General features: G+C 40.9%; 1 protein-coding gene across 1 annotated transcript in view; it reads left to right on the forward strand.

Annotated features, from left to right (window-relative positions):
- Nucleotides 1-19,198, forward strand: part of LOC138625292 (receptor-type tyrosine-protein phosphatase S-like) — a 69,190-nt gene that overhangs the window by 30,257 nt on the left and 19,735 nt on the right. The window contains exons 5-12 of the mRNA XM_069706114.1: nucleotides 658-846; nucleotides 8,092-8,202; nucleotides 12,194-12,208; nucleotides 13,686-13,955; nucleotides 14,551-14,930; nucleotides 15,877-16,078; nucleotides 16,985-17,121; nucleotides 17,385-17,529. Of these exons, the coding sequence (XP_069562215.1) occupies nucleotides 658-846; nucleotides 8,092-8,202; nucleotides 12,194-12,208; nucleotides 13,686-13,955; nucleotides 14,551-14,930; nucleotides 15,877-16,078; nucleotides 16,985-17,121; nucleotides 17,385-17,529 (1,449 nt within the window). The remainder of the gene's footprint in view (nucleotides 1-657; nucleotides 847-8,091; nucleotides 8,203-12,193; nucleotides 12,209-13,685; nucleotides 13,956-14,550; nucleotides 14,931-15,876; nucleotides 16,079-16,984; nucleotides 17,122-17,384; nucleotides 17,530-19,198) is intronic.

The raw sequence follows: 19,198 nt of genomic DNA on the forward strand, positions 1-19,198 counted from the left end.
GCCTGTCAAACACACACAAAAACCCAGCTCAGTTTCTGCCCACCTGCTCTATCACCTAATGATTAGCTCGCTGTGGGCATGAACACGAAGCTTTGATCACGAAAGCTATAGTGGCCCCGCTGTCCTCGCCATGTATCTCCACTTTCAAGGGTCTGCAGATGTTAAAGGGGGGAACAGTGGCTCTCACATCACTGCTCGTGTGAGCAAGTCTTATGTTTTACCACAGAAGCAGGAAAGTAAGGATTGAGTGCGTGGCAGGACTTTCTGTGCAGGCAGTGCAACTACTCATTTGTTTTCAGAAGAACTGCAGCTCGATGCTCCCAAAAAATAAGGAGAAACACATTTGTTCACTGTCCAATATGAATGACAAAATACCTGCAAAACTGAAGAGTTTTCCATCAGCCACAGTTGTCGTCTGTGTTTAGCACTCAAATGTTTTAGCATTCTTACATGATAAACTAAGTGAAAAATATCCCTGATAAATCCGAGCATGTTAGTATTGTCACTGTAATTATGTTAAAATGCTAATATTTGCATTTAGCTCAAAGCACTGTTTTGCCTATATACAACTTCTGGTCTTTTTTTTTTTTTTTTTTTAAGTGGTTGCAATGTGTTTTGAATGCTACATGCTTATTTTTTTTCTCTTACTCCTTTCAGAGGACCTGTTGCCATTTGGCTTCCCCAGCATCGACATGGGTCCCCAGCTGAAGGTGGTGGAGCGGACGAGGACGGCCACCATGCTGTGCGCCGCCAGCGGCATCCCTGACCCGGAGATCTCCTGGTTCAAAGACTTCCTGCCCGTGGACCCGAGCTCCAGCCAGGGTCGCATCAAACAGCTTCGATCAGGTGAGATAGACGAGTTTTAGCCCCAATTATTTCAATTGCCAGCTACTAAACAAACAGTGCATCTAAAGCTTAGCAAATGTAGCTATCAGGTAAATAAATCCCTGTTGCTCTAAATTTGGTGATTATCACATTTTAATTATGATTGAGGGATTACATGCTGCTCTCTGAGTTTATCTACATCCTTTGGGGCTGTAAAACCTTTTTTAAAGCCAATTTCATCAAAAGGATAATTGTGCCATCCTTAAGCCAAGAAAAAAAATTTGTTTTTTTTTTTTATCAACATTTGGGAAAGAAGATTATGAAAAGATGTCACTTAAAAGGCAAAACCCTCTTTCCACTATGAATCATAAATGTCAAAAACCACAGCAGCATGCCGTTGAGGGGGTTGAAAACATTCATACATAATTATAAAGTAAATCCACTTTGAAATAAATGCTTCATATAAAAATCAATTGGCCCCAAAACAACCATAATTCTCTTTTCTCAGAATCAATAGATGCAGAAATCTAAGTTTCTTCACATCAGGCTTTTAACTAATGCTCCTCTTATCTTGACCCGCCCACCCTGAAATTGTGTGAAATGATCTAAGTGTTGTAAAATGGGATGGCAAGATCACTTTGCCTGGGACGGTAAGAAATGAAGAGTAAGGAGAGAAAAGGACTTTTTTGCTGCCGGAGAGAGGGGAGACAGGAGAGACAGATTGAGGGAGGAATACAGAGGAATCACATCTTGCGCTTAAGACAGTTTTTCAGCTTTGCTTATGCTCTTCTGTATAGATGATACAGTGTCTCCTGGAGTAGGTAGACATGTTTTTTCTCAGCCATTCTCACTCAGCCATCCTCAGGAGGAATGAAAGTGACGGTGAGGAGAAACCATTTTGTTGTTGTTTCATCCATATTCTCTGTGCTCCTCCGTCCTGCCACTCTGATGTCTCCCTGCTGTCAGCCAATATTCTTCACCGATCACTGGTGCCCTTTGTCAGCTATGTGCCTGCGTCTCCATTTGCAGAATTAGCCTTCATAATGTTTAAATACATTTATCATGCCTCAGGCTAAAGCTGCATTTCCCAGGCAAAAAGTTAAAACCTGATGATGCACACAGTAGAAATTATATCGAAGGTACCACGTTGTTTTGTATTGCTCGAGAGAGCTAGTTAGTTACAGAGCAGTAACGGTAATTTACCACTTTCTCTGTTTGAATGCTTAGTTTAGAATTACGCTGATTGTTCATAATTTAGATTTTGCAATTTACAAAACTTTTAGGTTGAGGACTAATTGATAGGCAAATGTAATCTGATTTTGCATTGCAAGCTTACATGATGTAATAAGCAGCAGGACAAAGCCATTCACATTTGCCTGAACCATGCATTAGGAGTAGACTAAACAGTGGATTGAATCCTGAAAAATCATGCAACTTTAACTAAAGATGATGTGCTCATTAGCCTTGCAAATAACGCTGTGTTAAAGTTGGTCTAGCAGTAAACTAGCTGCTGGACATGCTAATGTTGGCAGCGCATTTTAGAGCAGATAAACACAGTGTTTTATCCGTTCCTCACATTTTGCTGTTGTATTTTAGCTCATTTGTATTCTTCAAATGCAACGTTTCGCTCTCACTACGGCCCCGTGTTCACTGCTTCAACATGTGGAGAATTCCTGCTGTTTGCAGGTTCTGTAGCTGCTGCTGTCTTTCTGTGGAGAGACGTCTTTTAGCCCAAACAACACATCTTAAGTATAATATCCCTTAACCTACTGATGTGTAAAAGTGGAGGCTTACCACTATACTGTAGAATGCCTGTAGTATAATTGCCTTTGTGTAAAACAGTCTGCAGTGAGTGTGGGTGGAACAGCGCTGCTGCTGCTGCACAGATGCAGGTGAAACAGTAGATACCCTCCCAAAAAATATCCTTAAATGGCTTAAACCTGTGGTTTGAAAAGTTAGAAACATGCCAGTGAGAGCAGTGCGTTGATTATTTTATTATTTACAATAAACACAATGCAACTTGTTCTCTTATTAATGTTGGTGGCCTTGAATCTACAAAATAACAAGAGTCTCCCTGAATCATGCACCTGGAAACCAGTTTTTTTTTTTTTTTCATTGGTATTTTTTAGATCTAAAATTTCCTAATTTGTCCTCATAAGTTTAAATCGGTCTACTTTGGGATGTATTTGCTGCTCTGTGGATTGTCAACAGGGATGAGACTGATTCACCGGTACAGTATGTTAGGTCACATATCACATCAATGAAACAGAAGCAAGACAAATGGCTCTGTGAGAGATGCCGCAGGCTCTAATAGCTTTTAAAATCACCAAAAGCATCACAAACCTGAACAACAAAATGCGCTGTATAATGAACCGAACACTGCAGTGAAATGAGATGGAGGAAATCAATTACACCTGAGCTCGGCAAAGAATAACAGCAAAATGTGTTATGGATGAAACACTCCTTTAAGATCTGTTTAATGGAGGCACCTTCCGAGCGATGCCTCTGATTTAGTGGACGGCTGCCAGCTCTCATTGGGCCGCAGCCAAGAATCTGTTTTGGACCGCAGTCGTTGTTTTCTCTCTGTCTCTTCTTTCTCTGTTGGGTCGTGGAAATGCTTATATGCCCTATATGGGTCAGAATGAAAAATGATATAGAGGATGACTACACTCAAATCTCACAAAAGACGACTCTTAGCTATTTCACAGCCCATAAGTATCGATCATCTGCGGGGGCTTCCCACTGCAGGTACCTGTCCGTGGTGGCCGTTGACAGTCATGAACACCCTGTTTACACATCTCAGACCTGCACTCACGCACTCCATTTGTTCCTGGGGACAGAAACATATGGTGCGGTACAGAACTGAACTTTTCCTGACATCTTTATACCTCAAACAGGCATCCATCTATTTTTTTTCATGCCATCTGCTGCACTAGTTTAGATGTGCGTGAGGAGAACCATGACAAGCGATCTGTCTATCTCTGACATTTGGGACTAAGATCTGGAGAGTTTACCTAAGCACTTAACAGCCTTCGTAGACCCACACTCTAACAGATGGCATGCAATATGGACCCAGAGGTTGACTGCTGGGTAACGGATGTACCTGTCTGTGCTAAGAACTGTGATCTGATCAAAGGTTATGGTAATGGTCAGTTTAACTGATTAACTTATAAACACAGAAGAACAGTTTTGTCAAAATTTAGAAACCCAATATTTTATTCACTTTTTACAGGCAGCACCCAAAATTTGTTTTAAATATTAGGTTTTTTTTCTCCTTCTTTTTGAAGATGTTTTTTCTTATCAGGACTGACCCAAAATATTGCATCTTGCATCATTAACTACTGTTTCCATGGAGGTTATTTTTGGTTCTCTTTATGAGTATGTCTGGCTGTTAGTCAGCAGGATACCACGAAAACAGATTTCAGGGGAATTTAGTTGAAAATTATAACACTGGCCAAAAAAAAAAAAAGATTAGTTTTTGTTGAAGATCCATTTTTATTTAAAAACAACAACTATTCTTAAACTGGCGTGATGGACAAATACTTTTCTCAATCATGTTGTCAGACTGAGAAAACTTGGCTGTGGCATTGGATAAATCTGCAAGGTGACACAAATCATTTTCATTATTACCACATCATGTAAATTTACAAGAAAGGAGGATACAAGAAAACCAGCAAATAAGTCAGCACCAGCAAGTTTTCATACATTTGTGCTTCAAATAATTATTAACAGTTAATCACAATTTTTTTCTGATCAATCTACAAATCGAGTTGTGAAATTTGCGACATCTTTTTACTTTTAAATATAGACTTGAAATAAAAATGGACATAATCTTCAGCTATGCCAATGCGGAATTGCGTTAAAGTGCAATACCATTGCGGGCCACTAGGAGCAGGCTAAAAAAAAAAAAAAAAAAAAAAAAAAAACTGGCTCTAATAGCATCATCTTGAAGTCAATAGATTTTTTTTCCACAAGTTATAATGGTGTTATTAGTTAATTTCACTCCCTCTGTCCCTCAGAAAATAGTGCTGTAATTAATTAGACCTCAAAGAGAGGTATGTTTGGGAGCGTGACTGGTTTGATTGACAGGCCCGTAGTGTAGTCAGGTTGCTGGTATAGGTGGACGGACGTGTCTTCAGGTTCTCCATTAGATCTAAGTGACAGATCCTCCCCTCGCTCCTCCCCAACTCCACTCTCTTATCCAAGTATGGTCACTTCTGGTTCCAAAAAAAAACAGATGGCAATGGCCAAAAGGCTGTTTTGGTCTCTGCATCCTCAGAAAAAGTTGTAAGAAATGGTTAAATTATAACCAGTGTAAAAATGAATCTGTTTCAGTTTCTGTTTTATAATTAAATACGATAAGTTAATGTGTTTTAAATAGTGACAGTGTTAATTGTTAGTAATGTCCAGCTTCCAGTTAAATTAATGTCTCACGTCATGGCAGACCGGAGTCCAGGTGATCTGTTTGACCTAGATGTTCCGGCAGAGCTATCAGGTTAGCACTATCTGTTGTCATCTGATCAGCTGTGCCTCAGCCCAGAAGACATATTACACCATCCGTGATTTTACAGCAGCTCTGTTTACTTAAGTCACATTTCATTCTGGGCCTGTAAGCAGCTTCCAGACTGACTAACAAACCGCTCTCCCTCCTCGTCTTTTCTTTTACTTTCCCTTTTTTTTTTTTTTTTTTTTTTACAGATTTTCACCCCACTTTTCCTTTGTTGCCAGTTTTCTGTCTACACGGTGTGTTTTGCTGTGATGTGCCTGCTGACCTTTCTGTGTGTGTATATATACTGAACACCTGTCTTTCTCCATGTATGGTAATGACGTGTTTTGCATAAGAGAAGATTTCAATTGCCGATTTCAAATTTGTGCTGATGGTTAGCCATATGAGCTGCTTCCAGCTGTCAGATGAGTTCTTGTTTGCAGCGCTCCACCTGTCCGGTTCCACCACTCCTCCAGTCTTGTCTTTCTCTCCCACTTCTCCTTCTGTATCTTTATGGAGAAGAGACTTGGCTTGCAGTGCAGATCATTTATTCGTATTTATTTCCCAACTCTGCCCTGCACCACGGGGAAATGAGAGATGGAAAATAGGGAGAAAGAGGAGGGCACGAGCGGCTTTCCTTTCATGTAACTGCAGAAGACAGAAGCAAATGGATGACAGCTTCAGCTCGCAGCGCCGCAGCTCATTAAACACACTCGGACGCACAAAACACTTGCTTGTGCCCCAGCTGAGAGTAGCAAGTTAAACTTTTCATCCTTTGAGTCTCTAAAAATATGCTGTTTAAGTGTTTGTGTGATAGTCCAGAGTGCCCATAGAGTCACAGACACAATAACGGTCTGTCAGTACCAGTGTGTATAAAGTGATGAAAAGTCAAATATTAAGTTTCATTTTGATGGACTTTACTTGAAAATTTCCTGAAACTCAGTTCAGAGGGAAATATTATATTATCCTATTTCACTGCTTTTCTCTTTTAAATATATACTTTACAAATTAAAAACTGTATTTACAAATTTGAAATAATCTTCGAAGAATTATCCATTAAGTCAACTGTCTGGCAGTGAGGTGTAGTTTCTTAATATCTGCTGTCTAATATTGTCATTCTGTCAAATTGCTTCTTCTGCCTTCATCGTATATAGAGCACCTATTGCATGTTTGTCTCTCCTGGATAAACGATCCCCCATCTGTTGTTTATGTTTTTGGATTTTATGTTGTTTTTCCTTTTCGGGTCTAACATTAGAGGGTATCATATTTTGTTCAAATTGTTTATAAATATAGAAATATAGATTTAGGGTTATATACAGTTATATAACGACTTACCTTGATTAAATGAACTTGTTAAAAAAAATTAGTCCACCTAAAGTAAAAAACAAACTAAACAACATAATTTATTATTTATTTAGGTTTGGAATTTTTTTTAATTTTTTTTTTTAAAATTTGCACATGGAAGAAATGGCCCTTTAAATGTGGCACCTACCTCAACTCCCCCAAATGAAAATAATTATTGTTATAAAATAATGTCCATAGATCTGACTTCTTTAAATTTGATTGCTCTTTTCAGATGCTGGTATTGTTACTTCTATCTTTGTACAACATGAATCTAAACATATATTTTGCCACTGTGTGGATGTGAAAAATCTGTGTATGAGCAAAGCATACTATATCCTCTGTTTCTTTATATATATCTCCTTATATAGCTCCATACTTCTCTTACAAGCCAGATGCCTTTTATCAGTCTCACAGAAGATCTGATATAAAACATAACACTTTGTATGAGACTTGAAACTTGCTCTGTGTGTGCGTGTCTCTGCCTCAAAATTTGTGTGTCGTGTGCGTTTTGAATTGTGTCCTTTTTTTCCCCCCACTTTGTGCAATGCAGCAGAGAGTAATGCATGGTTTTGTGCTTCCTCCTCGGGCTCCATGTCAAAGTCAGTTTCAGACGAGATGAATGTGACAGAGCAGCCTGAAAGAGCAAAAACAAAATGAAAAAAAAGACAGAAAGAAAGAAAATAATTCAAAAGGCTGATAGCAAGAAAAACATGGCAGTAAGAATAGCAGCGTGAGAAACAAAAGAACACCTGAAGAGCGGTGTGTGTAATTATAGCACATTTAGGGAGATTCTGTTTATCGCAGCGGGATCAGGGTAGGAAGATAAAACTTGAGGAAGTAACAGAGCTAAAGAGCATCATTGGGTCGTTGCCGTGGGGTGAAGCTGTAGCTGCTGCCAGTTAACTGCCAAGATAGAAACAGGTTTTTTGTGCCTGCTGCAAGAGAGGAATTGCGAGCTGGTACAGAGGTATACAACTGAAGGCCCTTTAAGTGCCGTCTGAGTTTATGAAAAGTCATTTTGAGACTTGTTTTTGACTCGCAAACTTTTTGGGAGGAATCTCTGAATTGAATATGTTGCTTTCTTTCTGTTTCTTCTCACTCCTTTGGAGAGGGAGGGGAGAAGGAGGATGTGTGTAGTGAAGGAAATACACAATTCTTTGTGAAAAATACAACTTCTGGTGTAGGAGAGTACGGCCCGTTCAGACAGTGCCTCGCAGAAAATACAACAAAGCTGACTTTATTGGATGTTGAAGCAATAGACGAGGAGACACCCCAGGGTCAAACTCTAACAGAAACAGACCAACAGACAGATATCTCGGGATGAAAAGGAGAGAATGCAAAAGGAAGGCAGACAGCAACAGAAGCATGTTCTACAAATTCAATCAAACATCTTTCTCTTCTTTTATTTGTATTTTTCTTTTTTTTCTGTGTTGCAGGAGCATTACAAATTGAGAACAGCGAGGAAACAGACCAAGGGAAGTACGAGTGTGTGGCCACCAACTCTCAAGGCGTGCGCTACTCCTCCCCCGCAAACCTTTACGTGCGAGGTAGGACCTGAACCCAGAACACACGTGCAGACAGTATGCACATACAAGCACAGACACAAACACACAGGACACTACGATTAAGGTGCTCTTTGTATTTTTTTTAATAAATCCACTTCTTTCCATTACTGTTCGCTTAAACAAGTATTACTAACCCATCCATTGTCTATAATACATGTTGACCCTGTTGTTTGGTATTTCTCACTACCACCTTTAACAAGTCCACCTTAAACCTTGGTGCGAGCTCCTGCAGCAGAATCAAAGTGAGCGTTAAAGTTGGGCACGCACCTCGGTTTAACTGCATGGCAACATCACTGATGTGTCTACTAAAGTGGTTACTGTACTAGAGGCAGAATTAAAAGGAAATTAAATTTGATTTGAATGAAATTGGAAGCCAAGATCTAAATTTAATTGACAGTATTTACGTTAATGGAATCATTGTGCACCCAGATGATCCCTGTTTAAGTGAATCTAGCCTCTGTCTGTGGGTGCTGGTGCATCACTGGCTTATGGCTGAAAGACTACAAACAATGTTCAGATTTACAAGCTCTTTTGTCTATGTTACGTGGGATATCAGAGAAGAGTGTGTGTGTGTGTGTGTGTGTGTGTGTGTGTGTGTGTGTGTGTGTGTGTGTGTGTGTGTGTGTGTGTGTGTGTGTGTGTGTGTGTGTGTGTGTGTGTGTGTGTGTGTGTGTGTGCGCGCACGGTGCAGTGAAGCGAGTGGCTTTGCGCTGGCCGTTTTTATTCTCTCTGTGTTTCCCCGTTCTCTCTCTCCCCCCCTCACGTCATTGTGTTCTGCATCAACACCCTTCCATCCCTCAGAGCTTCGAGAAGGTTGGTGCGCTCTTTCTTTTCTTTTGTTACTCCTTTGTTTCAGAAAGCTTCACTTATTGAAACAGAGGGAAACAAAAAAGAAAAAAAAACATTATAATTTAAAGGAAGCCGCAGTAGATTTGAAGAGAAATGATTAGAACCTGTTTCCAAAATGAAGACAGACGATGATGAAGTGGTCTGCCTACGCAGCAGAGTGAATTGACTGCATTGTGAGGCCTTGTGCGCAGAACCCTTGGTATTGCCTTCACTCCCCGATCAATGTTTTCTGCATGGTATGATCTTGTTGTCATGGAGACCCAAGAATTGGAAGATTAAAAAGAGGCAATGTTTGCATGGAAGGAGTGAGAGAGAAAGAGAAAGGAGCACCGCTTGCATGTCTGTTGACTGACGGACTGACACGAGAGCATGGCACAGTGTGTGTTCACGCCTATTGATATGCTTGGATTGTGATATTATTGAACTTGTCATGTCGTGTCGTTCTGTTTTTGTTTTTTTTCTTCCTTTGGTATCATCTTGTTTACCATTGTGTCCCTGGTCCCATGTCATCACATCTGCTCCCGTTCTGCACTTGTTGCACTGAGTGGAAATCTTGGGCTTGCAGTCCTGCTTGCACATGCCCCCTTTGTTCTGGAGTTATACGTTTTGTTTGTTGCAGAGGCATCATGTGTTGGACCGAATTCATGACGTAAACTCAAGATGGCCAGGGAATAGTCACATCAACAGTGATCGGCACGAACATTTGCTCAAGTCCCGTACTACACTCAAAATCTGACTTGTATTATACCAGGTCGTAATACTACTACACCACTAAAGTTTCAGGGTAATATAGTATATCTATTTCACATTCAAAGCATACGATGCTTTTATATGACATGATACATTGTTACAAACCAGACCAAACATTATTGACTAATACTTAAAATGAGCCACACCTCGTCCAGCTACAAAGGATACATACATGAATACATTTTCAGTACATATCCACAAATATAATCGTATAATATACTGCTCTTTTACTTTTCAGATTTTAAAAAGAAGACTGTATAAATAACAAAATAAATATCACATTCTTCCTCTTACTATGATTTATTAATAAGCAATGAAATTTACTGCTGCTCAATTAAACACAACACGGCCAGTTCAATAATGGCTACATTATCTTAATATACAGTATGTATATTGCTCTATTAATAATTGCATACTTTTACCTAAGTAACATTTTCAATGCAGGACTTTTACTTGTCATGGAGTTTTTTTGATATTGTGCTATTGCTATTTTCACATAAGTAAAGGATCTGAATTCTTCTTCCACCACTACACGTCATCGAGATTCAAAGTAATGCTTCACCGTTGGAATATTTACAGATATAATATGCCACCTTCACTGCAATAATATATAGTAGACGCTGTGTCGTACTTTACGTGACTGTTGCTATCTCCACCAACCACTCTGCTACGCCTCTAGTGACTGACATTTGAAATTAATCGTATCCATTCTCATTTTTAGATATCGGGGGGGATATTAATGATTCCCTCTTATTACAGTGGTTAATGAAAGCTGTGTCCTTGAGACAGCTAGGATGGTGCTGAGTAAATGTCAGCCCTATAGCGGGGCTGAAATACAGCAGTAATCCTTATGACTGTGCCAAGGTCTCCCCAGCCTGTATAGCCTCCAGACTCCCTGCAGAGGACAGGACTAATGATAGCTCCACTAATAAAGATCGAGGCTCCTGGCTCATACAAATTGTATACAAAACGGAAGGGAAACCATGCCACCCGGCCCGGTTAACTTTAAGCTACCAGCTCTGTGAGCGTGTGAAGTATCATCCCTTGATATGGGCTGGCTTTATTGTCAAGTATTTACCCACGTCTCTGTGGTGGATTCTCCAGTCTTTTGTCTGAAATAGTCGACTGTTGATCAATCATCTTGAGTCTTCACCTTCATCTTGTTGTTGCTCATATTAATCAATTAATCCACAGGCTTAATTAACTCTCTTTTTTTTAACCAGTTACATTTCTTTGCTTTATTGATAGGTAAATACTAACTGAGTAAATGCTGATGCTTTTGTAATGCTACATTGCACCTGCTGTGTCTGTCTCATGCATGGAGCTGTCATGGATGCAGTCTGTCTGTCTGTCTGTCTGACTGACTGTTTGTCTCCAGCATGCTCAGATTGAGGAGATGCCTGCCTAATCATGTCTGTTTTCTAACAGATCTACCTGTTTTTGTCTCTTTGTCTCTTTCTTATCTTCAACTTCTGTATCCAATTCTGGGTATTTTTATTTATTTTTTCCAAATGCTTTGACCTTTTATATCTGTTATTTCTGAAATGATAGTGACATCACGACAACTATTTATTTTTAATTTGTTGAAATCATGCAAAAATGTTAACTTCTATTCAATTGTCTCTAGATTCTTTGAGTAGGGGGATGTGGCCCATGAAGATTCCAAGTAATGATCTTACTCATTAAGGAGTGGAGGTTATGCAGCAGATTTACCAATATTTATGTATTTTTTTTATTTTACATTTTCTTTTATATAATTTTAATTATTACTGGATTTGCAAGTCATCGAAAAAAGCTTAGACATATTGTTTTGCTACCGTAAGGTTTTTTTAGTAACTTTATTTTAATCTTTGATATTTCGTCTTTTTTTTTTTAATTGTCTACTTTTAGGATATTTGTTGTTTCACACAGACTTGTTTTTGTTCCACATATAAGCTTCCTAGTGTCGAGTTTAGTTGAGTTTTTCGACAATGTTTCTGCTCTTTGTCTGCCTTCCCTTTCATTCTCTCCTGTCATCCAGAGATGTTTGTCCATTCCTCTCTCTGTCTCTCTCCGTTACCTGTGTTGTGACCCCTCGGGTATCCTCTTCTCTGTTCCTCGGATAGTCTTTTTTTTTTTTTTTGTCTTTTCTTACTTTTGAAGCACCTACTTTCTGAATGGGCCTGACTCTGGTATATAGCCGTGTTTTTAAATAGATCCATGTGTTTTCTTCTTCCTCGCTCCTCTTATCTTCCCCCCTTTTTCCCTCCTTCCCCACAACCCTCTTCTAATCCTCTCTTTATCTCCACCTCCCTGTCTTTTCCCCTCCTTTCCCTTCCCCCCCTTTTTCTCTTCTTCTTCTTCTTCTGCATTCTGTCTGCACCCTGATGTGTAGGAGCGACAGACACATGTACATAAGTTTACTAACTTATAAACATGCACATACTACCTCACATATCTCTCTTTTTGCTCGTACTCGTTCTTTCCCGTTCTGCCTCTTTCATGCTGTCTTGGTGTTCTTTACTTAATGTGTCCAATAATCACTCTGTAATTGCCACAACACCTTTTTAGAACCCTTGATTCACTCCTGTCCACATTTCCAATTCATTTGACTACACACTGTATCAGTTATGAATCCTATGTATTGTTCAGTATCTTGTTGTACAATGTGGCTGTCCTTTGCTACATTGCCTTTCATTGTCTTGAAGAGAAGCAGAGCTGCCTCTCTCTCTCTTTCTCTCTTTCTTTCTTTCTTTCTTTCTTTCTTTCTTTCTTTCTTTCTTTCTTTCTTTCTTTCTTTCTTTCTTTCTTTCTTTCTTTCTTTCTTTCTTTCTTTCTTTCTTTCTTTCTTTCTTTCTGTCTGTCCTTCTCTCTCTAACTCTCCTTCTATCCCTCTGTCTGTCTCTGCAGTGTCTCTGCTCTCATCTCGCTTCTCTCTGTCTACCTCTCAGTCTTCAGTTCTTCGTTCTCTTCTTTGTGTTTCTCCACCATTTTGCCCCTCTTGAGTCGCCCAGGCATGCAAGTGACCTATGAGTTCAGTCTCTCGATGCATCTCTCCCTAATATGTAGCTAGCCAGGCTCTGACAGATGCAGTATTGGATATAACTTGCCACTTTGCTTGTTCTTCTCATGGGGACATAAATAGCAGGCAGGGCTTATTGATCCGATCCATGATGCATACTCTAAAAAGAGCATATCTACTGCACAAGCACCTCAAGGCACACAAATCTCAATGAAGTAAAGTTTGTCTCTGAAGTTTCTGGTAAAGTTTAGCATGCTTAGTCAAAACTTAGCATGGGTAATAATAATAATACAAACAATTATAATACAAATAATAATAATAATAATAATAGTACAACTATAGACAAAAACCTGAATCATATATATTTTTCTGTTTAAATTTATAACCAATAAAAAGAGAAACTGACTATAGGTGTCATGCCCTGGTTGAAATGATACTCAAGAGTTTGTCACTATTATTTTGAGTAGGCAGCTCACTCTGAATGGTTGAGCTCAACACAAGATTTGTGTCTTTCTGTTGGATTCATCAGTACCATAAAGTAATTGGGACTAAACTTGAAATATCCCTTTGTGATTTTCTGTAAAAACCCTGAAGTTCATTCTCCCCCTTCCTGTTACCTCTCCTCTCTTTCTCTTCTCTTTTTCTTCCTTTTTATCTTTCTGGCTCTCTCTTTCTCTCTCTCGACCTCTATCTCGCTTTCTGCCTCGCTCTTTCTCTCTCGTTCTCTCCCCCTTACTCCCCCCTCCTTCTCTCTCTCCTCCTTTCTTCTCCTCGCTCCCCTCCCCACTTTCCTCCCCTCCCCCTACCTTACCCCTCACCCCCCCCACCCACCTCCCTTTCTACCCCGACTCTCCTCCTTTCCCAGTGCGCCGTGTGCCCCCTCGTTTCTCCATCCTCCCCTCCAACCATGAGATCATGCCGGGCGGGAGCGTCAACATCACCTGCGTGGCGGTGGGTTCGCCCATGCCATACGTCAAATGGATGCTGGGCACCGAGGACCTGACTCCGGAGGACGAAATGCCGATTGGACGGAACGTGCTGGAGCTCAATGGTGTCCGGGAGTCTGCAAACTACACCTGCGTGGCCATGAGTAGCCTCGGTATCATCGAGGCCACCGCTCAGGTTTTAGTGAAGAGTAAGAGCCTCAGACACCTCTAGACCCGTCTGATTTATTTTTTAGTTTAGCCTCTCAGCGAAAATAGAAAAATGCTGCTCGTTGGAAAGATAGGCCCTCTTTGATAGTTTTTACATGTATTTCTGAATGTGTGCTGTCTGGAAAATTAGAAACTCTGTACTTTATCAAGACATTTTACAAGTTAAGTATGGTTCAGGCAACCTTCATCCCTGTGAGTTTATCACTGATGCGTGTCAGGTTGGAAATACTTTTTTTTATAAATTGCCCTCACACACAAACATCAACTAAATGAATGCTATGCAATTTAAATAGTGTATCCTCCAAAAAAAAAATAATAAACTGGAGTGTAGTTTCGGTCCAGATGTGCCAAGAGTATATTTACATTCACATAAACAAACAATAATCTAATGTGGTGGTGAAGTAGGAATAGATTTATCTGTAATATGGCATAAACAAACAGAACAATGTATAAACCAAAAGAATGCAGGATGATGTGTCATTAATGGATTTATAGATAGTGTGGATAGAAAATAATAGAATAGTTTATAGTAGAGCGTATATAATTCTGTTCATCTCCTGCCTCTCTAATCCCCAGCTTTACCAAAGCCTCCCGGCACACCCATCGTCACGGAGACTACGGCCACCAGCGTGACCATCACCTGGGACTCTGGCAACCCCGACCCTGTTTCCTACTACATCATTCAGTACCGAGCCAAAGGGCCGGAGAGCAAGTACGAGACGGTGGACAGCATCACCACCACCCGCTACAGCATCGGGGGTTTGTACCCCAACACTGAGTATGAAATCCGGGTGTCAGCCTTCAATAGCATTGGCCAGGGGCCCCCGTCCACTCGTGTGGAGGCTCGCACGGGAGAGCAGGCGCCCGCCAGCCCTCCACGAAACGTCCAGGCCCACATTATCTCAGAGAACACTGTGATGGTCCGCTGGGAGGAACCGGAGGAACCGAATGGACAGGTGGGATGAAGACAGAAACAGCTCCTTATGATGATTTATATCAGTAGAAGAAAAGAAGCATTTTACATTAATACATCATATATACATTCTGCTGTAATGGAAAATACAGTAGAAGAAGATGCGTTGACCATCACTTTTACCATCAGTGGCTGCAGACAGACAATGTTTCATAAGTGCACAAAGAGGTTAAAACAATAAAGGCTTAATAAAATGTTCCACTGGGAGCTTTATTCCAGTGTGCAGGTTCATGTCCTTTGCAGGGATTGTGTCTTGCCAGAGATTTCTGCCCTGTAACTCCCTTGCTACTTTCCCCACTCTCTCAAGAAAGAAAGGGTAATTGGACTGTCCGCTCTAAGTTGAGAGCACTCCCTCTTGAGGCCCATTTCCTTTTTTCAAGCCTACCTAACTACGCAGTAGGTTCGTAAAAGCTCACGACCGAATTGAGTGCATATTGGGATTATAGATATTGAAGAGTTATAACAGGAGAGGTGGGTGAGCTGCAGGGTGAGGGCAATGGGATGGCAGAGGGATTACATATTCAAACTACCCATAGGGAGCGGTATAGTGATTATGTTTTAAATGCTGCAATCTGAGGACACCCACCGCTTATACAGAAACAGGGTTTTGTCTGCTTTAAAGTGAGGTTTGTTTATCGGGGTCAAATGCATGACAGCACCTCATGAAGATGTCCACTTACAAACATTAAAACCAACAAATCTCCTGGTCTGAAGTAAAACAATAGACGCTGACCTTGACTGTCATACATTGTAGTTGTGTTAAAAAAAATGGTATTACAGATTACCATGGGTGTGGGACAGCAGGATTATGTGGAGGACCACATAATGCAGCCCAGTCTCTGATGACCTTAAAATCCTGTCCCAATCTAGAAAAGTCAGCTGTACATCTTATCGACTGGCCTTTTATCTGACTCTCTGGTTCTTTGCAGGTGAAAGGCTATCGTGTGTACTACACCATGGATCCGTCCCGGCCGATGAATGAGTGGCAGATCCATAATGTCCAGGACAGTGTGATCACTACCATCCAGAACCTCATAACCTCAGAGACCTACACTATCCAGGTCCTCGCCTTCACCTCTGTCGGAGACGGACCCTTCTCAGACCCCGTCCATGTGAAAGTCTTGCGTGGAGGTTAGTGTGTGACCGTGCAAAAACATCATCATTGGTAGATGTTTGTGCAAAAGAGTAAATTCATCCTGCATGCCAGTGTATAGATAACAGCTAAGTGGCTATCTTCATGTGTTTATGTGCCAGTGAGTAATCGTGGGTTTTCAGTTGTGCATGTGCAGCAGAGCGCTGATAAGTAATTATTTGTGTGTGCGCATGGATACAAACTGCTCGGGAGCTTATTCAAGTGGCTTATATAAAGTTTGAGTAGCGATCAAATTCAAAAAGCTTGACCTGTCAGAAAATATGACTTCTTCCAAATGAATAAATTCTACCAGCTGGGACAGAACTGCGCAGATTTACGCAAAGGAAACAGGGATTAAGAGCCCAAAATGTCTCTCACACCTCGTGTTCCTGTGACAGCTGCTGCAAAGCTGCTGGTTTTATACGAGGGAAGGTACAAAGAAATGACAACTTAAAATCTGTGGTGGAGTTACCGGTTTAAATTTCTGTGTAGCTTGAGCTACTGCCACACCATTAGTTTGTAAAATGTCTAACGTTTTCCATCAATGAGAATATATATAAGAATACAAGTTATTGGTCAATAGGTGTCTGCTATGACAATTAGCAAGAATAAGGAAGGGAAAAAAAAAAGGCGTTACTTCCAACTTATCTCTAAAATTTGAACATTTCTACCAATGCAAAAACATGATGTGCATGAAATAACCAGTGTCATTTTAACTTTGACAGATAGTGTATTCATGTCTAAACTCTTCATTTTTTAGTACAACGCTGTTTGAGAAAGCATATTTTTAGAGCCTTGAACTACAAACCAGAAATGTACATGACAGCAGCGCAATATAATTGGTATATATTTAAATATAGATAACACACAGACCTGACTGACATGTTTTGTCCGTTTCCCTTCAGTCCCTGGCCAGCCAGGCAAGTTTAAAGTCGGTAAGGTGACAGACACCAGCATCGAGCTGACCTGGGAACCCGCCTACACCAAGGAGAAAATCGTCAACTATGAGTTGCTCTACAAACCTGTCAAGTTTGGCAGTTTGGTAAGACCTCTTCCTCTTTTTTTTTTTTTTATGTGAATCTGACTGCTGAGGGGATTTCTTAATAAGACAGAGATATAAGAGGAGAGATAAAAGAGGAAGTTTGAAAGATTAACCCCAGTGTCCAGCACCACTGGGTCTTGCGGTGACTCTCTCTCTCTCCAACTTTTCTTTGATGTTTTCTTTTTGACTCCTCTCATCCCTCCCACCCTCCCTCTTGTCACCTCACCTCTCCGTCCTCCTCTCCTCTCTCTTCTCTCTCATAGGAGAAGCTGACCTTTGCGCCGAGGAATTCTTACACCGTGGAAGGTCTGAAAGCGAATACCGAGTACTCCTTCTCCCTGGCCGCCATCTCGAACAAAGGCATTGGAGCTTTCACTAATGAACTGGTCCAGAGGACGTCACAAGCCAGTACGTCTCAGTTCAGCTGGGGTCATATACTCTCCCTGCACGCACACACTTACACACACGCAGGTTGCACAAATTTTAAATGTGTCATATTTCACTCTTGTGCAGAAAATGTCATGTAAATGTTTTGCCCTCTAAACACACACACACACACACACACACACACACACACACACACACACACACACACACACACACACACACACACACACACACACACACACACACACACACACACACACACACACACACACACACAGCTCATAGCAGTGCATTGTCCTCAGCTCCTGACCTGGTAAAAAAACCTGGGAACCATCTCCGCATCTCTCCGTGCGTCTCGTTTATCAACCCATCTGTCTGACCCCCCGTCCCCCCATCCATCCATCTACATTTGACTGTGCCTTTCTTCATCCGCTCAGCCTCTCTCTTTCGCACACAGCCAAAACATCATGACAGATGGAGATGGAGCACTGATTAATGTTTCACTCTTCCTTTTCTTTGCCCTCCTTTCACTTTTTTTCTGCTTTATCAGTGTCTAATGTCTTTGAAAGGGTGAAACTGTCTGCCACTTATTGGCTAAGAGCCAGTGGTGAGGAGCATTAAAGGATGGTGGTTAGCCTGCAATGTTGACAGGTAAGTGCTGGCCAGTCTGTATCTTATCCATGCTGAACTTGGATTCTCTCTTGTCTCATTTTCTCTGTTATTTTCTTTTCTGCACAATCGCTGATAGCCGACAAGAGTCAAATAAGTTCCACTATATCAAGTCATTTTATATCTACTTTGAAGAGAAGAAGAGATAAGAGAGAAAACGATACAAGGAAAACAATTTATAAAGTAGCTGTGGTTGAGAAAAAGTCCTACACTTCGAGGCGCTGTGTTTCTTCAGTGGTAAGTTTTTGTCAAGTATTTACAATCTAGGCAGACGAGAGCTGAGTTCAAAATGTGCTAAACGCTTTCAGTCTTTACCCCCATAAAGAAAGAGAGACCAAGGTGGTACACCGCAGTGGGTGGCAAAGAAGGGGGTGGTATTCAGGAAAAGGAAGGTGCTAGATAAGCAGTGTATTTCATGCAGCAGAATTCATTTCCCAGGGAGGTTATGTGCGCTTTGTTATCGCCAAGCTTTGGTGCACATCTAGATTGTCCCCTGAGGCCAACAGAACAGTGGCTGTACGGCTGAGTGGATAGATACTTGAACCTGTCAGCTATGACTATTACACCCACACACATGCTACACACTCCCGAGCTCAAACACCTCGGCCAGACACCTGGGCCACATTGGCCTTTGTGTGTGTGTGTTACTTAAATGGCATCATATAGGGTGAGTAATACCTGCGCTTTGTACATCTGTGGTGGAGAAGGTTTGTGTTTTGTGTTTGTTTCTCTACTCATGTTTGTCACAGTAAATATCCAAGCCTACTTTTGATTCAATTCTAGTGTGCAATTCATCATTCTAGCCTGATTTTCAATATCTGTCTGAGTGCCTTTCTTTCCCAGGATCCCTGTGCTTTTGTTGTTGTTTTTTTTAACCTGCCTCCTAAATCCTTTTGGCCTTGTGTGATATCTGTTTTAGTTTGTTTTATCTTCCTGCTGTGAAGCCCAAGACCTTCACGTAGTCAGCAGTGGAAAGTCTCACACCACTCTATTATCCCGAGGACTCAGGGATTATGCCACC

Source organism: Brachyistius frenatus, unplaced genomic scaffold (genome assembly GCF_029030835.1).
Source record: "Brachyistius frenatus isolate BFR_SWC_R1_liver_20210118 unplaced genomic scaffold, ASM2903083v1 Contig_61, whole genome shotgun sequence".
NCBI lineage: Eukaryota > Metazoa > Chordata > Actinopteri > Embiotocidae > Brachyistius > Brachyistius frenatus.